The 26,914-nt window shown below is 54.3% G+C and overlaps 1 protein-coding gene across 4 annotated transcripts in view; it reads right to left on the bottom strand.

The window, feature by feature from the left end:
* cacna2d2a (calcium channel, voltage-dependent, alpha 2/delta subunit 2a) overlaps positions 1-26,914 on the bottom strand; it is a 1,719,882-nt gene that overhangs the window by 873,393 nt on the left and 819,575 nt on the right. For all 4 annotated transcript variants that reach the window (XM_072472012.1, XM_072472009.1, XM_072472008.1 and 1 more), the window contains exon 4: positions 7,339-7,398. In XM_072472012.1, the coding sequence (XP_072328113.1) occupies positions 7,339-7,398 (60 nt within the window). The remainder of the gene's footprint in view (positions 1-7,338; positions 7,399-26,914) is intronic.

The following is a 26,914-nucleotide window of genomic DNA, read 5'->3' on the forward strand; positions in this document are numbered from 1 at the left end:
GGTCGAGTACGTATAGAAACAGGCATCAAAATCTCCTGAGATGCACTGCATGTGACAGGTATTTTGCAAAGCTCGAGGAATGAGCAAACTGTCGTGTAAAATTAAGGTTACGGAGTGACAGCTATTGCCAAATGCACACTGACCTTACACTGAACCAGTGAAGTAGGCCTATTGTAGCCACCTGGGTTGGCCAATTCCCGACGTAAAATGGAGAACAGCAAAGGCTGAAGGGAAATTCAGCCAACACAGGCAGAAACTAGCAGGTGCAAGTTTACTGTGTATTAAACTCTGCAAAAGCCCAGATAACATCGATACAAGCAGCCATCTGCATAATAATGTAGCAGCCACCTACATACTAATGAGCGATCCCCAGGAACAATCAAAACATTTGAGATAAACAAGGCCAAGCCAGACTCCTCGGCGCCAGCAGGAGCCAACACAAAAGAGGTTAACGGACACCTCAAGACCGCCCATCGATCAGGGAACCGCTCCAGTATTGGAGAAATCGAACCAAGCGATTGGAACGAAGTCCAATCACTTGAAACCAGGTACGGGGTCCGCCCCAAAAGGCGGGAAGCCCCTGGGGACTATAAAGTAAAGCCCCCAAGTTCAAATCGTCCTTCTTGACAGGGTCACTCAGCAACGCGAACCAACCCTTGACAGTGACCTGTTCAGCTGCCGTCAAAAGACCGTAAGTCTCAAGTCAACGCTCGCTACGAGATAGGCACTCCTAGCTACCAGCCCATACCAGCTTTTGAATCCCGCGGACTCAGAACCCGAACGAAAGGCCATTTGTTCCCCTGACCTGGTGGGCCAGTCCGAAGCTAAGTATGGGCCTGTTAGTTGTAGAAGTAGCTTAGAAAGTAGCGTTTATGCATGAGTAGATTTGACTGTGTGTAAATAAATGTGCTTTGATTTGAATCTTACTAATTGGTGTATTGAGTTATTGATCATTACTTGAACTTGAACCTCGTGGCGGTTTCATAAAGATACCTGGCGACTCGAGAGCAAAGGTTATAAAACAGAGCCAAGTGAACCAACCAAAAGTTAGCAACACTATGTTCTTTCATTTTTCAGAACAATACAAGTCAATAACACCTACACAAGAAATCAGCTTCCCATCTCCTTACACCATATCATAGAGTGCATGGTGTGTGTGTGTGTATATATGTGCATGGTGGATGGGGGGGGGGGAGATTTGTGTGTGGGGGGTTGAGTTATGTGGATGGGGATGGTATTTATGTATGTAGGGAGATTCTGTATGTGTGCTTTGTGTCTGCATATGGGTGTGTGTTTGTGAGGAGAGTGCATGTGTGTGTGAGTGTGTTTGGGTTGCGTTGAGCGAGGGGGGGCTGTGATGTGTGTATGAGGAGTGGGTGGGCGAGGGGAGTAATTCTTGCTGGCACTGGTAATAGAGAAGTTGAATATTATTGTGTTGGTCCCAGTTTCATTATCTGGACAACCTCTGGACAGCTTGCTTATCAATAAAAACGACCCACATTACTTTGACATTTGTCTCAACTTTAAGGCTCCCAAAATGTTGCACAGATTAAGTTCAGTACTTTCATTGCTTGTATATCTGTATCCTCTATCCAAATGTCTTCTCTGGGATCACTACTGCAAATTAGGACCAACTTCCACCCAAAATCTTTACATTTTATTTACATGGTCAGAGAACAATCCATGAGTCTGTGGAAGTGGATTTGTCTTTTCAGGTTTTTTTTCCTATAAAAACTAACTGTGCATCCAAAGAACCAGCTTGGAATGTACAGACTTCACAGGTTCTATTTTCAATTCTATTATGAGTTTAAATTGGTTCCCACATTACTTTTCAACAGTGACTAGACTTCAAAAAGTACTTCATTGACCTGATGCACTTTTGAAGGTCATGAAGATTGCTCGATAAATGCATGTCTTTCTTTTCAATCGCTATGCATGTGATGTGTAAGCCTTTTCTAACCATGCTGAACAGCACTGCACAGAAACTCCATAATTTTACAATAAAATTCCTTAGCTTCCAATATTTTACGCTTGTGTGAATTTTTACGTTTCAGATCAACTTCTGTAATCTGTTTTCATTGAAGATTTTAGGATTATTCCTGGCTGTTCGTATTTGTGAAATCCCATAGTGAGGAACATGGGAAATTTTAGAACAAGAAAAAAGTGACTTGATCCAGACAAGCTCTTTGCTTCACTTAAATGCCACCTCACTGCCTCCTCACCAGCTCCTTTCTTTCTCCAGAAAATTATCTATAGTTGCCTCTTAAATTTACTTGCACCCCATTTGTTTCACTGCCTTCTAAATCCCCTCTGTCTTATCACCCCATCTCCAATTCCCTTTCTTAGCTAAGGTTCCAGAACACTTGATTGCCTCCCAAATCCTAGCCGATCGCTCCTTGCAGCTTGAATTGTTCTGATGCGGTTTCCATTCATCCCACAGCATTGAAACAGCTCAAAGCAAAATCACAAAGCATATCCTCTGTGACTATGGTGTCTTATCACTCCATGACCAATCTGCATTCTGACATGCTTGCCTGTGCCATCATTCTGCAATGGCTCTCCTTCATTCTATAATGAATCTGTAATTTCATGATTCCTGTGCTTCAGGTGTACAACATTTGGTTGGGAATTGAATGTAGTTGTAGAGCTAGGAAGGCCAAGCACGTTGAGGATCACTGAAGGCACCGGAGGATGGGGTTGGGGAGGGTAGGTAGGGGTGGGGAGTGGAAGTGTGGGTGTTGGGCAGGTGGGGGGCGGCACCATCGGGAGTAGGAGATTGTAAAACACATTTAACACCTTTGTGCACAACTATTATGACCCCTCTGTCACTTTCTTCCGCAATGCGGGCTGACCTCCGGACCCTTGGCCCATCTCTCCATTCATCTGGGTAGTACGGTAGCACAGCGGCTTCACAGCTCCAGGGTCCCAGGTTTGATTCCCGTCTTGGGTCACTGTCTGTGCAGAGTCTGCACGTTCTCCCCGTGTCTGTGTGAGTTTCCTCCGGGTGCTCTCTCTCCGTGGTTTCCTCTCACAGTCCAAAGATGTGCAGGTTAGGTGGACTGACCATAATAAATTGCCCTTAGTGCCCAAAAAAAAGGTTACGTGGGGTTAATGGGTTACGTGGAAATGGTGGAGGCATGGGCTTAAGTAGGGTGCTCTTTCCAATGGCCGGTGCAAACTTGATGGACCGAATGGCTTCCCTCTGCACTGTAAATTCTATGATTCTATGATCTGTTGCATTCACTCACCCTCCGGCCGTGGAATGTTCCTGGAGCTTGTCGTTTGGATGTTGGCTGCTTCGTGTGTGGTGTTGCCTCCCGCGTGGTTCAATCACAGTGTTCATGCATCCAGGTGTGATTGGGATTCTAGGCAATGACTCCCACATGCCACATGGCCCGCCCACCCACAGGAATCCACCTGGGTTGTCTGAAATGCTCACTTAACCACGATTGCCAATTTCCTATCAGTAATAGCCTTCAACCGCACAGCCGGAGGTCTCGGCAGTCGGTGGGGGTTATGGGTGGTCGGTGGGGCAGACGGGCAGGGGCAAGAGTTCCCCCGGAATGGGTAAAGGATCCAAGGGTTGGCATTGTGGTGCCGTGAGCGGTTGTCATCTCCCCCCCCCCCCCGCTCCACCCCCCCCCCCCATGAAGGTCCCCACCCCCTCAGCCGAGAGTCCCATCACCCCCCCTCCGACAAACACTGGGATGCCAAGCCCAGCATCCCCGGGCTCTTTGCCTGTGAGCAAAGATGGCTACTCACCTCCTCGACTCCCCACAGAAGCCTTATCGCCAGGTTCATCTTTTTCAAAAGGAGTACTAATCGGTGCCAGCGTGACCACTTGCTGGGGAGGCCGCTGAATGACAGGAGACCGTTGGATATGGGGTGGTTCCCATTAATTGTATGGAAATGGGGCTTAGGTGTGATAATTGGTTTCCCGCCTCGCTACGGCGTGATCCCGATTTTACCTACGGGAGCAGGCCGGTTGCAGCGCAAACTGTTTGGCGCCTGGCGCGGTTCTTGTTTTTGGCCTCTCCCGCTATTCACCAGCCTCATTACGGAGAGCATAACGAGGCCGGAAAATTGTGCCCAAGAAAGTTTTCATTAAATTCCACCCAAGGTGTCATTCTAAGTTTAACTGCTTTTAGCCATTCCTCCCAACTAAAAAAAACACTTAATTGTATTGTGGGCAATTAAGACAGCATACCACTGCTCCAACTAAAAACTCAAAGGAACATATGAAGTCGTAAAATAATAAATGTTTTTCACAAACAACCAATGTCCTTCAAAGAATTGCACCTCGCTGAAATTCAAAGTGAACCACTTAAAAGAGGTTAAGGAATAACATCCACAGATGTTACAGATCCACACCAACCCTAAAAATTAATAGAATTATCAAATTCTTACACTATCATCTAGTAAGGTATGGCATGGATATCCAAGATTTTCGAATAACTGTTAGCAAATATCGATCTACCCTCTCTGGTTAATATTAAGGAAAGTTCAATTATTCTTTGAAGCACAGTTTCACAAACTGCACTGCAGCACTTTCTGTGTTTAAGAAGTTCCTTTGTGAAATTCCAACAATTGAGCCTTGTCATGCTGCTCTATGATTACTTGGATTTGTCATTCAGCATTGCACTTTGTCTCCCCACTGATCTGGTAAGTGGAGGTGTCTGCAATTTCTAATTATTTCCTCCATTGAGGGAATGACCACCCTCATGGATCGCCACATTCAGCATATCACAAGGTTTCTCATCTCATTCAAAGGATTTGTGGAGTAATAACTGGGTGAGGGGGAGAGGAGGCATCTAGAGTCATCGCCAGGTACTCATATTCCTCAGGTGATCAGGGAGGGTTAAGTGTGCTTTGAAAGAGTAGAGAAGCAGCTGCCAGAAACATCTATTGGCTCCTCTCAGGGTGCTCTTGTAAATGCAAGAAAGTCAAGGGTATGGGGGACAGGCAGGAAAGTGGCGTTTAGGCCACTTTTAGATCAGCCATGATCTTATTGAATGGTGAAGCAGAATAAATGGGCTGAATGGCCTATTACCGCTCCTATTTCTTATGATATTACGATTATAATGAGCATCATTGGGAGTGATGATCACTGCTGAGATGGAGGAGGACTAGGAGGAGAAACAGTGCTGGAGGCAGTGAAACTTAGCTAATTGGGCCTTTCTCACTGGAGTTAGTCAGGAGGCACCAGCAAAGGAGTTGGAGGTCGGTTTGAATGGCCAGGAGGTGAATGCTATATTAGAGATGAGCGTTGTATTAGAAGTGAGGGCTGCATTAGAGGTGAGTGCTGTATTATGTGTGAGTGCTGTATTAGAGGTGAGTGCTGTGTTAGAGGTGAGTGCTGTGTTAGAGGTGAGTGCTGTATTAATGGTGAGTGCTATATTAGAGTGCTGTATTAGAGGTGATGCTGTGTTAGAGGTGAGTGCTGTGTTAGAGTTGAATGCTGTATTAGAGGGGGGTGCTGCATTAGGTGAGTGCTGTATTAGAGGTGAATGCTGTGTTAGAGGTAATGCTGTGTTACAGGTGAGCGCTGTATTAGAGGTGAATGCTGTATTAGAGGGGAATGCTGCATTAGAGGAGAGTGCTCTTTTGGAGTGCTGTATTAGAGTTCAGTGCTTTATTCGAGGTGAATGCTGTATTAAAGTGCTGTATTAGAGATGAGTTCTGTATTAGAGTTGAGCGCTGTTTTAGAGGAGAGTGCTGTGTAAGTGGTGAGTCCTGTATTAGAGATGACTGTTGCATGAGAGGAGATTGTTGTGTTGGAGGAGAGTGCTGTATTAGAGGTGAATACTATATTAGAGTGCTGTGTTAGAGGTGAATGCTATATTAGAGTGCTGTGTTAGAGGTGAATGCTATATTAGAGTGCTGTGTTAGAGGTGAGTGCTGTATTAGATTGCTGTATTAGAGATGTTGCTGTATTCGAGATGAGCGCTGTGTTAGAGATGAGTGTTGTATCAGAGGAGAGTGCTGTGTTAGAGGTGAGTGCCGTGTTAGAGGTGAATGCTGTGGTAGAGGAGAGTGCTGTGTTGGAAGTGAGTTCTGTATTAGACTGCTGTATTAGAGGTGATGCTGGATTAGAGATCTGTGTTAGAGGTGAGTGCTGTGTTAGAGTTGAGTACTGTATTATAGGAGAGTGTTTTATTAGGGATCTCGAAAACTGCTCTCCATGCTTGAATCTTGAATAAATGATTGAAACCTGTACCTGAGTCTCCTGTGGTGGAAGTCCACCAGAACAATAACTTAAAGGCCTCAACTGACCTAGGGGTGGGAAGGCCAACTTTGACCTTCCTGGCCCCAGATTTAATTATAATAATAATAATTGCTTATTGTCACAAGTAGGCTTCAATGAAGTTGCTGTGAAAAGCCCCTAGTTGTCACATTCTGGCGCCTGTTCGGGGAGGCCAGTACGGGAATTGAACCTGCGCTGCTGGCCTTGTTCTGCTTTACAAGCCAGCTGTTTAGCCCACTGTGCTAAACCAGCTCCTGGTTGGCGGTGGGTCAGGAAGGTATCAAACTGCACCCCGTGTTAAATGGCCTTCCAACCTGCTTCCAAGGTGTGCATTAAATTTCACCCATTATGTGTGTTTTGAAGTGCAAACGATAGACTTGTGCATGAACAAGTATTTCAATATTTAAGTAGAATTGTGGCATGTAAATCATCATGAAGGGCTGAGGCAGCTCAAAATTTAAACTTGTCATGTTTGTCTTTGTAATGCTGGCTGTGAAAGAGATTAGATTCTATTCTCAGCACCTCATACGCTGAATCTAAATGAGAGAGATAGCAAAGTACAGCGACCGCGATCATCCGAATAACCTTTGTTATCATTTAATTATTGAAAATACATTACGTTTGTGATGTTAATACAGGATACTGCAGCAACTTTGACTGTTAAACCCAGCAACAACTTTCAATTTTCTACTCAAATATATTCACAGCGCCCAAGTTCTGTGTAGAAAATAATACGATGACCTTTACCTCACAGAGAGAAAACAATTGAACCTGAAGGCGACAAATCCAATTGACAAACATCAGCAATCGCCAGGAAACAGTGAGCAATGCCAGAAAACATTGGCAAAATCGCCAGCACTCAAAACAAATGACTGATTTCATTCACTGCCGTAAATCTGTGATGGCAAGTTTGTCACTGGTTCCTTTTAATATTAGATAAAGCTGTCCTCCAACGTTATCTCTACGTCCAGTCAACATACAAGACAAATACTGCCACTTTGGGTACACCCATCTGGGTGTAAGGTGGCCAACTCCTAAAGTAAACCAGGAAATCAAGATCTCTTCGAAGAACCGAGTAAAACTGATGGTCATACCTTAATATCGTCTTGCCAACGATGCTCCTTCTGAAATTGTTCAGCAGTCTTGGCCAGCTTCTACAGAAAATACAAGGAATGAGAATTAGGGACTAACTTTAAGTGAAATTATAATTTCAGATACATGCATAAAACGTGAACAAGATAATTCTTTTTTAAAATATTTTATTGGAGGTATTTTCAAATATTTACAGAAAAGAAACAAGCAAACAACAGCAGCAACAGGAACAATACCCAATTAACACTACACCCCATACCACCCCCTCCTTTACACACAGCCCTCCCAAAAAAGAACCCCGCACTCACCCCTGCGTCCCCCCACCCCCCGGCTGACATGTTGGTGCTCCTTTGGCAACACCGTGATCTTTACCGTCTGGAAAGCTATTTGAGTGGGTCTGTACTGCCTCGTTTGAAATTCTGGGTGAAATCTCAGAAAGGACGGGACGAGGGCAGCAGAGCACAGGAGGGAGGAGGAATATGGAATAGACATGTAGCGGGTGGGGGTGGCCCATCACATTTGCAGGTAAGCTAGCGCCAGGAAGTACGCATGAGTTGGGGGCCACAGCACAGGTCTCGACGGGGAGAGGATGCCTGGCGATAGGGGGAGAACACTATACAGGGGAGAATATGGGGGGTAAATGGAGGGGGGGAAATTCGGGGGTGGGGACACCCGCAGGGACAAGGGGGGGAAGGGAGGGGGAGACAGACCCAGGGGGTAGTAGAGCGACAAGGGAGGAAGGGCGCTCGCTGGCTACAACAGATTGCACATGGCAATAAAGAACACAAAGGCACTGCAAACAGCCCAAATAAAGGGAAACCCCGGGTTCAGGGGCTCACCCACATGGTGAACACATAGATAGCAGTCATCTTTGGTGGCCCCTGGGCAAAGGGAAACCCCAGAGCGCAGGGGTCTGGCCTCACAGTGACTACGGTGACCACGGGCATTTTGGATGGCACCTGACAAGAGGAACCCTGGACTTCAGGGGCACATCCACAAAGAAAGTCTGGTTGATCCCACAGGAGGGGGGGACAGAAAGCCTCCATCAGAATAGTCACCTGCAACGTCAGGGAACTTAACGGCCCAGTGAAAAGATCCAGAGTCTTCGCCGACCTGAACAGTTTGAAAGCCGATATAGTCTTCCTCCAAAACTCTCGCCTGAGGGATAAGGACCGGCTGCGGGTAAAAAAGAGCTGGGTGGGACAGACGTACCATTCGTGCTATGGGACGAGGGCTAAGGGGGGTAGCCATACGGCTCAATAGGAGGACAGCATTCACAGTGACAAAGACGGCTACGGACCCAGGGGGATGGTACGTCATGGTCAGCAGGGTCCTGGAAGGGGCACCAGTGGTCACGGTTAACGTGTACGCTCCCAACTGGGACGACCAGACATTCATGAAAAAGACCATGGGGGATATCCCCAACATAGACACACACCGGTACTGATCGTGGGAGGGGACGTTAACTGTGTACAGGATAGACAGCTCAAACCCAAAATCAGGGGAAAAAAATCAAACATGGTAAAGGAACTGGGTGTGTTTGTGGAACAGATGGGGCTGTCATATGAGAGTACCTTTAAGAAATAGGTGTTTAAGAAATGTACCTTTAAGAAATGGGTGTTTAGCAGTGATGTCAGAGTGTGGGTGGAGCTGGGCTGTCTGTCAGCTTTTTACTTTTGTTTTAGGCAGTTTGCTGCATGGTGTGTTTTAGTTTTGTTTTCAATGTTGGAGCTGAAGCCAGAACAAGCAGGTGTACTGCTGTTCTCTCTGCCATCAAAAGACTATCTCTTGATCATTTGGTGAATTCGGAATTCTAAATGTTTTCAGTAGTGACTTTAACCTGATGTGCTTCTGTTAAAGTTCTTTTTTTTAAGTCGTATGGATGTTAAAAGGAAAGCTTAAAGGATTACTTAATGTTGTAGTTTTCGGGGGTTGTATTTGCATTAATGGTTGCTAAGATCTTTACTGTATGTTTTAAAAAGGTTAACTTGAGTTCATAGAATAAACATCGTTTTGCTTTAAAAAGTACTTTTCCATTTCTGCTGTACCACACCCGTAGAGTGGGCCGTGTGCTCCCCATACCACAATCTATAAAAGGTTGTGGGTCAGGTGAACTCCATGCTACACTTTGGGGTTCTCTAAACTCTGGCCCATAGAAAATTGGGGGCTCGAGGGGGATAAACATCTATTGGATTGGCTTAGTGAACTTAAAGAAAGTGAGGGGTGAGCATATTGTGGTTGCTTTTCAGGTGTGGTATTTTAGTTTAAGTGGGGAGTGTGTTGTGCACAATGGCTCTTTCAAAGACTCTGAAGTTTTTGGGGGTGGAGACGGTCACACGCACTACCTTACGGACAGAGACTAAAAGCAGACTGTTAGATGTGGCAAAAACATTGCAGTTAATATTATCTGACAAAATGCGAAAAGATGAGATAATTATGGCGGTGGCTAAGCATTTAAAGTTGCCTGAGATACAGTCTGACTCATTAGAAATGGCAAGGTTCCAGTTGCAGATTAAGCAACTTGAACATGAGAAAGAATTAAAGCAGCTTGAATACGAAAGAGAGAGAGGAAAAAGAAAAGGAGAGAGGAGAAAAGAAAGAATAGCTCTAGCAGAACAAAAAGAAAGAGAAAGGGAGATACAGATCAGGGAAAAAGATAAAGAGAGAGAGTTTGAACTTCAGAAAATGGCCATGACACATGACAGTCAGTTAAAATTGGCAGACGTAAAGGGAAACGTACAGTTGGATGATAGCGGTGAGGATAGTGAGAAGGAGCATCATAGTCAAAGGCTTGGTGGGGATCTATTTAAATATGTCCAAGCATTGCCAAGGTTTGACGAGAAATGGTGGAAGCCTTTTTCATTTCATTTGAGAAGGTAGCTAAACAAATAAAATGACCACAGGACATGTGGGTATTACATGTGGCTAATTATAACAATATTAGGCGGGAACTGAAGAGCATAGATTGGGGGCGGATGTTTGAGGGCAAATCAACATCTGACATGTGGGAGGCTTTCAAGTGTCAGTTGATAGGAATACAGGACAGGCATGTTCCTGTGAGGAAGAAAGACAAATACGGCAATTTTCGGGAACCTTGGATGACGAATGATATTGTAGGCCTCGTCAAAAAGAAAAAGGAGGCATTTGTCAGGGCTAAAAGGCTGGGAACAGACGAAGCCTGTGTGGCATATAAGGAAAGTAGGAAGGAACTTAAGCAGGGAGTCAGGAGGGCTAGAAGGGGTCATGAAAAGTCATTGGCAAATAGGGTTAAGGAAAATCCCAAGGCTTTTTACACTTACATAAAAAGCAAGAGGGTAGCCAGGGAAAGGGTTGGCCCACTGAAGGATAGGCAAGGGAATCTATGTGTGGAGCCAGAGGAAATGGGCGAGGTACTAAATGAATACTTTGCATCAGTATTCACCAAAGAGAAGGAATTGGTAGATGTTGAGTCTGGAGAAGGGGGTGTAGATAGCCTGGGTCACATTGTGATCCAAAAAGACGAGGTGTTGGGTGTCTTAAAAAATATTAAGGTAGATAAGTCCCCAGGGCCGGATGGGATCTACCCCAGAATACTGAAGGAGGCTGGAGAGGAAATTGCTGAGGCCTTGACAGAAATCTTTGGATCCTCGCTGTCTTCAGGGGATGTCCCGGAGGACTGGAGAATAGCCAATGTTGTTCCTCTGTTTAAGAAGGGTGGCAGGGATAATCCCGGGAACTACAGGCCGGTGAGCCTTACTTCAGTGGTAGGGAAATTACTGGAGAGAATTCTTCGAGACAGGATCTACTCCCATTTGGAAGCAAATGGACGTATTAGTGAGAGGCAGCACGGTTTTGTGAAGGGGAGGTCGTGTCTCACTAACTTGATAGAGTTTTTCGAGGAGGTCACTAAGATGATTGATGCAGGTAGGGCAGTAGATGTTGTCTATATGGACTTCAGTAAGGCCTTTGACAAGGTCCCTCATGGTAGACTAGTACAAAAGGTGGAGTCACACGGGATCAGGGGTGAACTGGCAAGGTGGATACAGAACTGGCTAGGCCATAGAAGGCAGAGGGTAGCAATGGAGGGATGCTTTTCTAATTGAAGGGCTGTGACCAGTGGTGTTCCACAGGGATCAGTGCTGGGACCTTTGCTCTTTGTAGTATATATAAATGATTTGGAGGAAAATGTAACTGGTCTGATTAGTAAGTTTGCAGACGACACAAAGGTTGGTGGAATTGCGGATAGCGATGAGGACTGTCTGAGGATACAGCAGGATTTAGATTGTCTGGAGACTTGGGCGGAGAGATGGCAGATGGAGTTTAACCTGGACAAATGTGAGGTAATGCATTTTGGAAGGGCTAATGCAGGTAGGGAATATACGGTGAATGGTAGAACCCTCAAGAGTATTGAAAGTCAAAGAGATCTAGGAGTACAGGTCCACAGATCACTGAAAGGGGCTACACAGGTGGAGAAGGTAGTCAAGAAGGCATACGGCATGCTTGCCTTCATTGGCCGGGGCATTGAGTATAAGAATTGGCAAGTCATGTTGCAGCTGTATAGAACCTTAGTTAGGCCACACTTGGAGTATAGTGTTCAATTCTGGTCGCCACACTACCAGAAGGATGTGGAGGCTTTAGAGAGGGTGCAGAAGAGATTTACCAGAATGTTGCCTGGTATGGAGGGCATAAGCTATGAGGAGCGATTGAATAAACTCGGTTTGTTCTCACTGGAACGAAGGAGGTTGAGGGGCGACCTGATAGAGGTATACAAAATTATGAGGGGCATAGACAGAGTGGATAGTCAGAGGCTTTTCCCCAGGGTAGAGGGGTCAATTACTAGGGGGCATAGGTTTAAGGTGAGAGGGGCAAAGTTTAGAGTAGATGTACGAGGCAAGTTTTTTACGCAGAGGGTAGTGGGTGCCTGGAACTTACTACCGGAGGAGGTAGTGGAGGCAGGGACGATAGGGACATTTAAGGGGCATCTTGACAAATATATGAATAGGATGGGAATAGAAGGATACGGACCCAGGAAGTGTAGAAGATTGTAGTTTAGTCGGGCAGTATGGTCGGCGCGGGCTTGGAGGGCCGAAGGGCCTGTTCCTGTGCTGTACATTTCTTTGTTCTTTGTTCTTTGTTCAAAGCTGATAGCTAGGGCTAGTGAAGTGTTTGCATCACTACCGGAGGAGGTATCTGGGACATATGAGGAGGTGAAAAAATCCATCTTAGGTGCTTATGAACTAGTGCCTGAAGCCTACAGACAAAGCTTTAGAAATTGAAGGAAAGAATTTGGTCAACCATAAATGGAGCTTGAAAGGCTCAAACAGAGTAATTTTGATAGGTGGATCAGGGCTTTGAAAATAGACCAAACGTATGAAGCTCTCAGAGAAATTATATTTTTGGAGGAGTTTAAAAATTCAATTCCTGATGTAGTGAGAACTCATGTGGAAGAGCAGAGGGTTAAAACTGCGAGGTTAGCAGCAGAAATGGCAGATGATTATGAATTAGTCCATAAATCAAAGATTGGTTTCCAACATCAGTTTCAGCCTGTGAGGGATAGAAACTGGGGACATGAGAAATACTCAAGTGGTAAAAGTAAAGGTGATCTGATGGGAGATAATAAGGAAAATGTACCTCAGATTAAAAAAGAAATCCAGGAGGGTGGAAGAGACATGAAAAGTTTCAAATGTTTTCACTGTAATAAACTAGGACATGTAAAGTCACAGTGTTGGTGGTTGAAGAAAACACTGGGAAGGCTGATGTGGTAAAACAGAATAAGACAGTGTGATTTGTTAAAGTGGTAAAGGAAAAGCCAAGTGAAGCGAAGGAGGTTCAAAAGATTGTACAGCCTGATCAAGAGGTGATTGATAAGAAGGTGCCAGATCTCTTTAAAGAATTTACTTGTGTGAGTAAAGTTTACTCATGTGTATCAGGAGGAGCAGATAAAGAAGTCACAATTTTAAGAGGTACGGGAGCTAGTCAATCTTTAATGGTAAGAGATGAGGAGTTATGTAGTTTGGGAAGAATGTTGCCAGAAAAGGTGGTAATATGTGGAATACAGGAAGAGAGGAGTATATAAGGTAAGGTTGGAAAGTCCAGTGAAGAGTGGTGAAGTGGTAGTAGGAGTAATAGAGACACTATCTTGACCAGGAATACAGTTTATCTTGGGTAATGATATAGCTGGATCGCAGGTGGGAGTGATGCCTACTGTGGTTGATAAGCCAGTGGAAAATCAGACAACTGAAGTGTTGAAGGACGAATATCCTGGGATTTTTCCGGATTGTGTGGTAACAAGGTCTCTAAGTGACAGGTTAAGACAAGAGGAGAAATCAGAAAGTGGAGATAAAGGTGAAGTGCAATTATCAGAAATGATTTTTGATCAGATGGTTGAAAAAGAACAAGAGCAGGTGGAGGATGAGGCGGCTGAGGTGCAGCCCCCCCCCTCCCCCACCACACACCTCACCCCCCCTCCAACACCTCACCCCCACCACCCTCCACACACCTCACCCCAGACCTCACCTCAGCCCTGGAGGACTGTGCAGTGAGGGGAGCAGGGAGAGGTGGTCTAGACAGTTGGGGTGGGTGGGGGAACAGGAGTGGGTAGGGAAGGTTGCGGGTTGTGTTGGCATGGGGGCAATGGAAGAGCGAGGTGCTGTATTGGTGTGGGGATGATGGAGGAGCGGGGTGCTGTATTGGCGTGGGGGTGGAGGAGCGGGGTGCTGTGTTGACGTGGGGGTGATAGAGGAGCGTGGTGCTGTGTTGGGGAGGGTGATGGCAGAGCGGGGTGCTGTGTTGGCGAGGTACGGTGGAGGAGCGGAGTGCTGTGTTGGGGAGGGTGATGGCGGAGCGGGGTGCTGTGTTGCTAATGGGGATGATGGCAGTGCAGGGTGCTGTGTTGGCGGTGGGTGCGATGGCAGAGCAGGGGGGTGCGATGGCAGAGCAGAGTGCTGTGTTGGCGGGGGGTGCGATGGCAGAGCAGGGGAGTGCGATGGTAGAGCAGAGTGCTGTGTTGGTAATGGGGATGATGGCAGAGCAGGGTGCTGTATTGGCGTGGGGGTGATGGCGGAGCGGGGTGCTGTGTTGCTAATGGGGAAGATGGCAGAGCAGGGTGCTGTGTTGGCGGTGGGTGCGATGGCAGAGCAGGGCGCTGTGTTGCTAATGGGGAAGATGGCAGAGCAGAGTGCTGTGTTGGCGGGGGGTGCGATGGCAGAGCAGGGGAGTGCGATGGTAGAGCAGAGTGCTGTGTTGCTAATGGAGATGATGGCGGAGCAGGGTGCTGTGTTACTAATGGGGTTGATGGCAGAACAGGGTGCTGTGTTACTAATGGGGATGATGGCAGAGCAGGGTGCTGTGTTGGCAGGGGGTGTGATGGAAGAGCAGCGTGCGGTGTTACTAATGGGGATGATGGCAGAGCAGGGTGCTGTGTTGGCAATGAGGGTGATGAAGGAGCGGGGTGCTGTGTTGGTGGGGGCGATGGAGGAGCGAGGTGCTGTGTTGGAGGGCGATGGAGGAGTGGGGCGCTGTGTTGGCGATGGAGAGCTGGGTGCTGCGTTGGGGAGGGTGATGGAGAGGGGTGCTGCGTTGGGGGGGCTGATGGAGGAGTGGGGTGCTGTGTTGGGGAGGGTGATGGAGGAGCAGAGTGCTGTGTTGGGGAGGGTGATGGAGGAGCGGGGTGCTATGTTGTCGAGATGTGATGGAGGAGCAAAGTGCTGTGTTGGGGAGGGTGATGGAGGAGCGGGGTGCTGTGTTGGGGAGGGTGATGGAGGAGAGGGGTGCTGTGTTGTCGAGGTGTGATGGAGGAGCGGGGTGCTGTGTTGGGAGGGTGATGGAGGAAACGGGTGCTGTGTTGTCGAGGTGTGATGGAGGAGAGGGGTGCTGTGTTGGGGAGGGTGATGGAGGGGAGGGGTGCTGTGTTGTCGAGGTGTGATGGAGGAGCGGAGTGCTGTGTTGGGGACGGTGATGGAGGAGAGGGGTGCTGTGTTGGGGAGGGTGATGGAGGAGTGGGGTGCTGTGTTGTCGAGATGTGATGGAGGAGCGGAGTGCTGTGTTATCGAGGTGTGATGGAGGAGAGGGGTGCTGCGTTGGGGAGGGTGATGGAGGAGCAGAGTGCTGTGTTGGGGAGGGTGATGGAGGAGCGGGGTGCTGTGTTGGGGAGGGTGATGGAGGAGCGGGGTGCTGTGTTGGGGAGGGTGATGGAGGAGAGGGGTGCTGCGTTGGGGAGGGGGATGGAGGAGCGGGGTGCTGCGTTGGGGAGGGTGATGGAGGAGCAGAGTGCTGCGTTGGGGAGTGTGATGGAGGAGCGGGGTGCTGCGTTGGGGAGGGTGATGGAGGAGAGGGGTGCTGCGTTGGGGAGGGTGATGGAGGAGCGGGGTGCTCTGTTGGGGAGGGTGATGGAGGAGCGGGGTGCTGCGTTGGGGAGGGTGATGGAGGAGCTGAGTGCTCTGTTGGGGAGGGTGATGGAGGAGCGGGGTGCTGCGTTGGGGAGGGTGATGGAGGAGAGGGGTGCTGTGTTGGGGAGGGTGATGGGGGAGCGGGGTGCTGTGTTGGGGAGGGTGATGGAGGAGCTGAGTGCTGTGTTGGGGTAATGGAGGAGAGGGGTGCTGCGTTGGGGAGGGTGATGGAGGAGCGGGGTGCTGTGTTGGGGAGGGTTATGGAGGAGCAGAGTGCTGTGTTGGGGAGGGTGATGGAGAGGTGGGGTGCTGCGTTGGGGAGGGTGATGGAGGAGAGGGGTGCTGTGTTGGGGAGGGTGATGGGGAGAGGGGTGCTGTGTTAGGGAGGGTGATGGAGGAGCGGGGTGCTGTGTTGGGGAGGGTGATGGAGGAGCGGGGTGCTGCGTTGGGGAGGGTGATGGAGGAGCAGAGTGCTGCGTTGGGGAGGGTGATGGAGGAGCGGGGTGCTGCATTGAGGAGGGAGATGGAGGAGCGGGGTGCTGCGTTGGGGAGGGTGATGGAGGAGAGGGGTGCTGTGTTGGGGAGGGTGATGGAGGAGAGGGTGCTGTGTTGGGGAGGGTGATGGAGGAGAGGGGTGCTAAGTTGGGGAGGGTGATGGAGGAGCGGGGTGCTGCGTTGGGGAGGGTGATGGAGGAGCAGAGTGCTGTGTTGGGAGGGTGATGGAGGAGAGGGGTGCTGCGATGGGAGGGTGATGGAAGAGCAGAGTGCTGCATTGGGGAGGGTGATGGAGGAGTGGGGTGCTGTGTTGGAGAGGGGCGATGGAGGAGCAGAGTGCTGTGTTGGGGAGGGTGATGGAGGAGCAGAGTGCTGTGTTGGGGAGGAGCGATGGAGGAGCAGAGTGCTGTGTTGGGGGGGTGATGGAGGAGCGGGGTGCTGTGTTGGGGAGGGTGATGGAGGAGAGTGGTGCTGCGTTGGGTGGGTGATGGAGGAGTGGGGTGCTGTGTTGGGGAGGGGCGATGGAGGAGCAGAGTTTTGTGTTGCGGGGGTGATGGAGGAGCGGGGTGCTGTGTTGGGGAGGGTGATGGAGGTGAGGGGTGCTGCGTTGGTGAGAGGCGATGGAGGAGCAGAGTGCTGTGTTGCGGGGGGTGATGGAGGAGCAGAGTGCTGTGTTGGGGAGGGTGATTGAGGAGAGGGGTGCTGTGTTGGGGGGGTGATGGAGGAGCAGAGTGCTGTGTTGGGGAGGGTGATGCAGGAGTGGGTGCTGTGTTGGGGAGGGGCGATGGAGGAGCAGAGTGTTGAGTTGGGGAGGGTGATGGAGGAGAGGGGTGCTGTGTTGGGGGGGTGATGGAGGAGCAGAGTGCTGTGTTGGGGAGGGTGATGCAGGAGTGGGTGCTGTGTTGGGGAGGGGCGATGGAGGAGCAGAGTGTTGAGTTGGGGAGGGTGATGGAGGAGAGGGGTGCTGTGTTGGGGAGGGGCGATGGAGGAGAGGGGTGCTGGTTTGGGGAGGGTGATGGAGGAGCAGAGTGCTGTGTTGGGGGGGTGATGGAGGAGCAGAGTGCTGTGTTGGGGAGGGGCGATGGAGGAGCAGAGTGCTGTGTTGGGGGGGGTGATGGAGGAGCGGGGTGCTGTGTTGGGGAGGGTGATGGAGGAGAGGGGTGCTGCGTTGGGGGGGTGATGGAGGAGCGGGGTGCTGTGTTGGGGAGGGGCGATGGAGGAGCAGAGTTTTGTGTTGGGGGGGTGATGGAGGAGCGGGGTGCTGTGTTGGGGAGGGTGGAGGTGAGGGGTGCTGTGTTGGGGAGGGTGATGGAGGAGCAGAGTGCTGTGTTGAGGGGGGTGATGGAGGAGCAGAGTGCTGTGTTGGGGAGGGTGATTGAGGAGAGGGGTGCTGTGTTGGGGGGGTGATGGAGGAGCAGAGTGCTGTGTTGGGGAGGGTGATGCAGGAGTGGGGTGCTGTGTTGGGGAGGGGCGATGGAGGAGCAGAGTGCTGTGTTGGGGAGGGGCGATGGAGGAGAGGGGTGCTGGTTTGGGGAGGGTGATGGAGGAGCAGAGTGCTGTGTTGGGGGGGTGATGGAGGAGCGGGGTGCTATGTTGTCGAGATGTGATGGAGGAGCGGAGTGCTGTGTTGGGGCGGTGATGGAGGAGCGGGGTGCTGTGTTGTCGAGGTGTGATGGAGGAGCCGAGTGTTGGGTTGGGGAGGGTGATGCAGGAGTGGGGTGCTGTGTTGGGGAGGGGGATGGAGGAGCGGGGTGCTGCGTTGGGGAGGGTGATGGAGGAGCAGAGTGCTGCGTTGGGGAGTGTGATGGAGGAGCGGGGTGCTGCGTTGGGGAGGGTGATGGAGGAGAGGGGTGCTGCGTTGGGGAGGGTGATGGAGGAGCGGGGTGCTGTGTTGGGGAGGGTGATGGAGGAGCGGGGTGCTGCGTTGGGGAGGGTGATGGAGGAGCTGAGTGCTCTGTTGGGGAGGGTGATGGAGGAGCGGGGTGCTGCGTTGGGGAGGGTGATGGAGGAGAGGGGTGCTGTGTTGGGGAGGGTGATGGGGGAGCGGGGTGCTGCGTTGGGGAGGGTGATGGAGGAGCTGAGTGCTGTGTTGGGGTAATGGAGGAGAGGGGTGCTGCGTTGGGGAGGGTGATGGAGGAGCGGGGTGCTGTGTTGGGGAGGGTTATGGAGGAGCAGAGTGCTGTGTTGGGGAGGGTGATGGAGAGGCGGGGTGCTGCGTTGGGGAGGGTGATGGAGGAGAGGGGTGCTAAGTTGGGGAGGGTGATGGATGAGTGGGGTGCTGTGTTGGGGAGGGTGATGGAGGAGAGGGGTGCTGTGTTGGCAATGAGGGTGATGGAGGAGCGGGGTGCTGCATTGGGGAGGGTGATGGAGGAGAGGGGTGCTGCATTGGGGAGGGTGATGGAGGAGCGTGGTGCTCTGTTGGGGAGGGTGATGGAGGAGCGGGGTGCTGCGTTGGGGAGGGTGATGGAGGAGCAGAGTGCTGTGTTGGGAGGGTGATGGAGGAGAGGGGTGCTGCGATGGGAGGGTGATGGAGGAGCAGAGTGCTGCGTTGGGGAGGGTGATGGAGGAGTGGGGTGCTGTGTTGGAGAGGGGCGATGGAGGAGCAGAGTGCTGTGTTGGGGAGGGTGATGGAGGAGCAGAGTGCTGTGTTGGGGAGGAGCGATGGAGGAGCAGAGTGCTGTGTTTGGGGGGTGATGGAGGAGCGGGGTGCTGTGTTGGGGAGGGTGATGGAGGAGAGTGGTGCTGCGTTGGGTGGGTGATGGAGGAGTGGGGTGCTGTGTTGGGGAGGGTGATGGAGGAGCGGGGTGCTGTGTTGGGGAGGGTTATGGAGGAGCAGAGTGCTGTGTTGGGGAGGGTGATGGAGAGGTGGGGTGCTGCGTTGGGGAGGGTGATGGAGGAGAGGGGTGCTGTGTTGGGGAGGGTGATGGGGAGAGGGGTGCTGTGTTGGGGAGGGTGATGGAGGAGCGGGGTGCTGTGTTGGGGAGGGTGATGGAGGAGAGGGGTGCTGCGTTGGGGAGGGTGATGGAGGAGCGGGGTGCTGCGTTGGGGAGGGTGATGGAGGAGCAGAGTGCTGCGTTGGGGAGGGTGATGGAGGAGCGGGGTGCTGCATTGAGGAGGGAGATGGAGGAGCGGGGTGCTGCGTTGGGGAGGGTGATGGAGGAGAGGGGTGCTGTGTTGGGGAGGGTGATGGAGGAGAGGGTGCTGTGTTGGGGAGGGTGATGGAGGAGAGGGGTGCTAAGTTGGGGAGGGTGATGGATGAGTGGGGTGCTGTGTTGGGGAGGGTGATGGAGGAGAGGGGTGCTGTGTTGGCAATGAGGGTGATGGAGGAGCGGGGTGCTGCATTGGGGAGGGTGATGGAGGAGAGGGGTGCTGCATTGGGGAGGGTGATGGAGGAGCGTGGTGCTGTGTTGGGGAGGGTGATGGAGGAGCGGGGTGCTGCGTTGGGGAGGGTGATGGAGGAGCAGAGTGCTGTGTTGGGAGGGTGATGGAGGAGAGGGGTGCTGCGATGGGAGGGTGATGGAGGAGCAGAGTGCTGCATTGGGGAGGGTGATGGAGGAGTGGGGTGCTGTGTTGGAGAGGGGCGATGGAGGAGCAGAGTGCTGTGTTGGGGAGGGTGATGGAGGAGCAGAGTGCTGTGTTGGGGAGGAGCGATGGAGGAGCAGAGTGCTGTGTTGGGGGGGTGATGGAGGAGCGGGGTGCTGTGTTGGGGAGGGTGATGGAGGAGAGTGGTGCTGCGTTGGGTGGGTGATGGAGGAGTGGGGTGCTGTGTTGGGGAGGGGCGATGGAGGAGCAGAGTTTTGTGTTGCGGGGGTGATGGAGGAGCGGGGTGCTGTGTTGGGGAGGGTGATGGAGGTGAGGGGTGCTGCGTTGGTGAGAGGCGATGGAGGAGCAGAGTGCTGTGTTGCGGGGGGTGATGGAGGAGCAGAGTGCTGTGTTGGGGAGGGTGATTGAGGAGAGGGGTGCTGTGTTGGGGGGGTGATGGAGGAGCAGAGTGCTGTGTTGGGGAGGGTGATGCAGGAGTGGGTGCTGTGTTGGGGAGGGGCGATGGAGGAGCAGAGTGTTGAGTTGGGGAGGGTGATGGAGGAGAGGGGTGCTGTGTTGGGGAGGGGCGATGGAGGAGAGGGGTGCTGGTTTGGGGAGGGTGATGGAGGAGCAGAGTGCTGTGTTGGGGGGGTGATGGAGGAGCAGAGTGCTGTGTTGGGGAGGGGCGATGGAGGAGCAGAGTGCTGTGTTGGGGGGGGTGATGGAGGAGCGGGGTGCTGTGTTGGGGAGGGTGATGGAGGAGAGGGGTGCTGCGTTGGGGGGGTGATGGAGGAGCGGGGTGCTGTGTTGGGGAGGGGCGATGGAGGAGCAGAGTTTTGTGTTGGGGGGGTGATGGAGGAGCGGGGTGCTGTGTTGGGGAGGGTGGAGGTGAGGGGTGCTGTGTTGGGGAGGGTGATGGAGGAGCAGAGTGCTGTGTTGAGGGGGGTGATGGAGGAGCAGAGTGCTGTGTTGGGGAGGGTGATTGAGGAGAGGGGTGCTGTGTTGGGGGGGTGATGGAGGAGCAGAGTGCTGTGTTGGGGAGGGTGATGCAGGAGTGGGGTGCTGTGTTGGGGAGGGGCGATGGAGGAGCAGAGTGCTGTGTTGGGGAGGGGCGATGGAGGAGAGGGGTGCTGGTTTGGGGAGGGTGATGGAGGAGCAGAGTGCTGTGTTGGGGGGGTGATGGAGGAGCGGGGTGCTATGTTGTCGAGATGTGATGGAGGAGCGGAGTGCTGTGTTGGGGCGGTGATGGAGGAGCGGGGTGCTCTGTTGTCGAGGTGTGATGGAGGAGCCGAGTGTTGGGTTGGGGAGGGTGACGCAGGAGTGGGGTGCTGTGTTGGGGAGGGGGATGGAGGAGCGGGGTGCTGCGTTGGGGAGGGTGATGGAGGAGCAGAGTGCTGCGTTGGGGAGTGTGATGGAGGAGCGGGGTGCTGCGTTGGGGAGGGTGATGGAGGAGAGGGGTGCTGCGTTGGGGAGGGTGATGGAGGAGCGGGGTGCTGTGTTGGGGAGGGTGATGGAGGAGCGGGGTGCTGCGTTGGGGAGGGTGATGGAGGAGCTGAGTGCTCTGTTGGGGAGGGTGATGGAGGAGCGGGGTGCTGCGTTGGGGAGGGTGATGGAGGAGAGGGGTGCTGTGTTGGGGAGGGTGATGGGGGAGCGGGGTGCTGCGTTGGGGAGGGTGATGGAGGAGCTGAGTGCTGTGTTGGGGTAATGGAGGAGAGGGGTGCTGCGTTGGGGAGGGTGATGGAGGAGCGGGGTGCTGTGTTGGGGAGGGTTATGGAGGAGCAGAGTGCTGTGTTGGGGAGGGTGATGGAGAGGCGGGGTGCTGCGTTGGGGAGGGTGATGGAGGAGAGGGGTGCTGTGTTGGGGAGGGTGATGGGGAGAGGGGTGCTGTGTTGGGGAGGGTGATGGAGGAGCGGGGTGCTGTGTTGGGGAGGGTGATGGAGGAGAGGGGTGCTGCGTTGGGGAGGGTGATGGAGGAGCGGGGTGCTGCGTTGGGGAGGGTGATGGAGGAGCAGAGTGCTGCGTTGGGGAGGGTGATGGAGGAGCGGGGTGCTGCATTGAGGAGGGAGATGGAGGAGCGGGGTGCTGCGTTGGGGAGGGTGATGGAGGAGAGGGGTGCTGTGTTGGGGAGGGTGATGGAGGAGAGGGTGCTGTGTTGGGGAGGGTGATGGAGGAGAGGGGTGCTAAGTTGGGGAGGGTGATGGATGAGTGGGGTGCTGTGTTGGGGAGGGTGATGGAGGAGAGGGGTGCTGTGTTGGCAATGAGGGTGATGGAGGAGCGGGGTGCTGCATTGGGGAGGGTGATGGAGGAGAGGGGTGCTGCATTGGGGAGGGTGATGGAGGAGCGTGGTGCTGTGTTGGGGAGGGTGATGGAGGAGCGGGGTGCTGCGTTGGGGAGGGTGATGGAGGAGCAGAGTGCTGTGTTGGGAGGGTGATGGAGGAGAGGGGTGCTGCGATGGGAGGGTGATGGAGGAGCAGAGTGCTGCGTTGGGGAGGGTGATGGAGGAGTGGGGTGCTGTGTTGGAGAGGGGCGATGGAGGAGCAGAGTGCTGTGTTGGGGAGGGTGATGGAGGAGCAGAGTGCTGTGTTGGGGAGGAGCGATGGAGGAGCAGAGTGCTGTGTTTGGGGGGTGATGGAGGAGCGGGGTGCTGTGTTGGGGAGGGTGATGGAGGAGAGTGGTGCTGCGTTGGGTGGGTGATGGAGGAGTGGGGTGCTGTGTTGGGGAGGGGCGATGGAGGAGCAGAGTTTTGTGTTGCGGGGGTGATGGAGGAGCGGGGTGCTGTGTTGGGGAGGGTGATGGAGGTGAGGGGTGCTGCGTTGGTGAGAGGCGATGGAGGAGCAGAGTGCTGTGTTGCGGGGGGTGATGGAGGAGCAGAGTGCTGTGTTGGGGCGGTGATGGAGGAGCGGGGTGCTGTGTTGTCGAGGTGTGATGGAGGAGCCGAGTGTTGGGTTGGGGAGGGTGATGCAGGAGTGGGGTGCTGTGTTGGGGAGGGGGATGGAGGAGCGGGGTGCTGCGTTGGGGAGGGTGATGGAGGAGCAGAGTGCTGCGTTGGGGAGTGTGATGGAGGAGCGGGGTGCTGCGTTGGGGAGGGTGATGGAGGAGAGGGGTGCTGCGTTGGGGAGGGTGATGGAGGAGCGGGGTGCTGTGTTGGGGAGGGTGATGGAGGAGCGGGGTGCTGCGTTGGGGAGGGTGACGGAGGAGCTGAGTGCTCTGTTGGGGAGGGTGATGGAGGAGCGGGGTGCTGTGTTGGGGAGGGTGATGGAGGAGCGGGGTGCTGCGTTGGGGAGGGTGATGGAGGAGCGGGGTGCTGTGTTGGGGAGGGTGATGGAGGAGCGGGGTGCTGCGTTGGGGAGGGTGATGGAGGAGCTGAGTGCTCTGTTGGGGAGGGTGATGGAGGAGCGGGGTGCTGCGTTGGGGAGGGTGATGGAGGAGAGGGGTGCTGTGTTGGGGAGGGTGATGGGGGAGCGGGGTGCTGCGTTGGGGAGGGTGATGGAGGAGCTGAGTGCTGTGTTGGGGTAATGGAGGAGAGGGGTGCTGCGTTGGGGAGGGTGATGGAGGAGCGGGGTGCTGTGTTGGGGAGGGTTATGGAGGAGCAGAGTGCTGTGTTGGGGAGGGTGATGGAGAGGCGGGGTGCTGCGTTGGGGAGGGTGATGGAGGAGAGGGGTGCTGTGTTGGGGAGGGTGATGGGGAGAGGGGTGCTGTGTTGGGGAGGGTGATGGAGGAGCGGGGTGCTGTGTTGGGGAGGGTGATGGAGGAGAGGGGTGCTGCGTTGGGGAGGGTGATGGAGGAGCGGGGTGCTGCGTTGGGGAGGGTGATGGAGGAGCAGAGTGCTGCGTTGGGGAGGGTGATGGAGGAGCGGGGTGCTGCATTGAGGAGGGAGATGGAGGAGCGGGGTGCTGCGTTGGGGAGGGTGATGGAGGAGAGGGGTGCTGTGTTGGGGAGGGTGATGGAGGAGAGGGTGCTGTGTTGGGGAGGGTGATGGAGGAGAGGGGTGCTAAGTTGGGGAGGGTGATGGATGAGTGGGGTGCTGTGTTGGGGAGGGTGATGGAGGAGAGGGGTGCTGTGTTGGCAATGAGGGTGATGGAGGAGCGGGGTGCTGCATTGGGGAGGGTGATGGAGGAGAGGGGTGCTGCATTGGGGAGGGTGATGGAGGAGCGTGGTGCTGTGTTGGGGAGGGTGATGGAGGAGCGGGGTGCTGCGTTGGGGAGGGTGATGGAGGAGCAGAGTGCTGTGTTGGGAGGGTGATGGAGGAGAGGGGTGCTGCGATGGGAGGGTGATGGAGGAGCAGAGTGCTGCGTTGGGGAGGGTGATGGAGGAGTGGGGTGCTGTGTTGGAGAGGGGCGATGGAGGAGCAGAGTGCTGTGTTGGGGAGGGTGATGGAGGAGCAGAGTGCTGTGTTGGGGAGGAGCGATGGAGGAGCAGAGTGCTGTGTTTGGGGGGTGATGGAGGAGCGGGGTGCTGTGTTGGGGAGGGTGATGGAGGAGAGTGATGCTGCGTTGGGTGGGTGATGGAGGAGTGGGGTGCTGTGTTGGGGAGGGGCGATGGAGGAGCAGAGTTTTGTGTTGCGGGGGTGATGGAGGAGCGGGGTGCTGTGTTGGGGAGGGTGATGGAGGTGAGGGGTGCTGCGTTGGTGAGAGGCGATGGAGGAGCAGAGTGCTGTGTTGCGGGGGGTGATGGAGGAGCAGAGTGCTGTGTTGGGGCGGTGATGGAGGAGCGGGGTGCTGTGTTGTCGAGGTGTGATGGAGGGGCCGAGTGTTGGGTTGGGGAGGGTGATGCAGGAGTGGGGTGCTGTGTTGGGGAGGGGGATGGAGGAGCGGGGTGCTGCGTTGGGGAGGGTGATGGAGGAGCAGAGTGCTGCGTTGGGGAGTGTGATGGAGGAGCGGGGTGCTGCGTTGGGGAGGGTGATGGAGGAGAGGGGTGCTGCGTTGGGGAGGGTGATGGAGGAGCGGGGTGCTGTGTTGGGGAGGGTGATGGAGGAGCGGGGTGCTGCGTTGGGGAGGGTGACGGAGGAGCTGAGTGCTCTGTTGGGGAGGGTGATGGAGGAGCGGGGTGCTGCGTTGGGGAGGGTGATGGAGGAGAGGGGTGCTGTGTTGGGGAGGGTGATGGGGGAGCGGGTTGCTGCGTTGGGGAGGGTGATGGAGGAGCTGAGTGCTGTGTTGGGGTAATGGAGGAGAGGGGTGCTGCGTTGGGGAGGGTGATGGAGGAGCGGGGTGCTGTGTTGGGGAGGGTTATGGAGGAGCAGAGTGCTGTGTTGGGGAGGGTGATGGAGAGGCGGGGTGCTGCGTTGGGGAGGGTGATGGAGGAGAGGGGTGCTGTGTTGGGGAGGGTGATGGGGAGAGGGGTGCTGTGTTGGGGAGGGTGATGGAGGAGCGGGGTGCTGTGTTGGGGAGGGTGATGGAGGAGAGGGGTGCTGCGTTGGGGAGGGTGATGGAGGAGCGGGGTGCTGCGTTGGGGAGGGTGATGGAGGAGCAGAGTGCTGCGTTGGGGAGGGTGATGGAGGAGCGGGGTGCTGCATTGAGGAGGGAGATGGAGGAGCGGGGTGCTGCGTTGGGTTGGGTGATGGAGGAGAGGGGTGCTGTGTTGGGGAGGGTGATGGAGGAGAGGGTGCTGTGTTGGGGAGGGTGATGGAGGAGAGGGGTGCTAAGTTGGGGAGGGTGATGGATGAGTGGGGTGCTGTGTTGGGGAGGGTGATGGAGGAGAGGGGTGCTGTGTTGGCAATGAGGGTGATGGAGGAGCGGGGTGCTGCATTGGGGAGGGTGATGGAGGAGAGGGGTGCTGCATTGGGGAGGGTGATGGAGGAGCGTGGTGCTGTGTTGGGAGGGTGATGGAGGAGCGGGGTGCTGCGTTGGGGAGGGTGATGGAGGAGCAGAGTGCTGTGTTGGGAGGGTGATGGAGGAGAGGGGTGCTGCGATGGGAGGGTGATGGAGGAGCAGAGTGCTGCGTTGGGGAAGGTGATGGAGGAGTGGGGTGCTGTGTTGGAGAGGGGCGATGGAGGAGCAGAGTGCTGTGTTGGGGAGGGTGATGGAGGAGCAGAGTGCTGTGTTGGGGAGGAGCGATGGAGGAGCAGAGTGCTGTGTTTGGGGGGTGATGGAGGAGCGGGGTGCTGTGTTGGGGAGGGTGATGGAGGAGAGTGGTGCTGCGTTGGGTGGGTGATGGAGGAGTGGGGTGCTGTGTTGGGGAGGGGCGATGGAGGAGCAGAGTTTTGTGTTGCGGGGGTGATGGAGGAGCGGGGTGCTGTGTTGGGGAGGGTGATGGAGGTGAGGGGTGCTGCGTTGGTGAGAGGCGATGGAGGAGCAGAGTGCTGTGTTGCGGGGGGTGATGGAGGAGCAGAGTGCCGTGTTGGGGCGGTGATGGAGGAGCGGGGTGCTGTGTTGTCGAGGTGTGATGGAGGAGCCGAGTGTTGGGTTGGGGAGGGTGATGCAGGAGTGGGGTGCTGTGTTGGGGAGGGGGATGGAGGAGCGGGGTGCTGCGTTGGGGAGGGTGATGGAGGAGCGGGGTGCTGCGTTGGGGAGGGTGATGGAGGAGCAGAGTGCTGCGTTGGGGAGGGTGATGGAGGAGCGGGGTGCTGCATTGAGGAGGGAGATGGAGGAGCGGGGTGCTGCGTTGGGGAGGGTGATGGAGGAGAGGGGTGCTGTGTTGGGGAGGGTGATGGAGGAGAGGGTGCTGTGTTGGGGAGGGTGATGGAGGAGAGGGGTGCTAAGTTGGGGAGGGTGATGGATGAGTGGGGTGCTGTGTTGGGGAGGGTGATGGAGGAGAGGGGTGCTGTGTTGGCAATGAGGGTGATGGAGGAGCGGGGTGCTGCATTGGGGAGGGTGATGGAGGAGAGGGGTGCTGCATTGGGGAGGGTGATGGAGGAGCGTGGTGCTGTGTTGGGGAGGGTGATGGAGGAGCGGGGTGCTGCGTTGGGGAGGGTGATGGAGGAGCAGAGTGCTGTGTTGGGAGGGTGATGGAGGAGAGGGGTGCTGCGATGGGAGGGTGATGGAGGAGCAGAGTGCTGCGTTGGGGAGGGTGATGGAGGAGTGGGGTGCTGTGTTGGAGAGGGGCGATGGAGGAGCAGAGTGCTGTGTTGGGGAGGGTGATGGAGGAGCAGAGTGCTGTGTTGGGGAGGAGCGATGGAGGAGCAGAGTGCTGTGTTTGGGGGGTGATGGAGGAGCGGGGTGCTGTGTTGGGGAGGGTGATGGAGGAGAGTGGTGCTGCG

The sequence above is a fragment of the Scyliorhinus torazame genome, chromosome 13 (assembly GCF_047496885.1).
Source record: "Scyliorhinus torazame isolate Kashiwa2021f chromosome 13, sScyTor2.1, whole genome shotgun sequence".
NCBI lineage: Eukaryota > Metazoa > Chordata > Chondrichthyes > Carcharhiniformes > Scyliorhinidae > Scyliorhinus > Scyliorhinus torazame.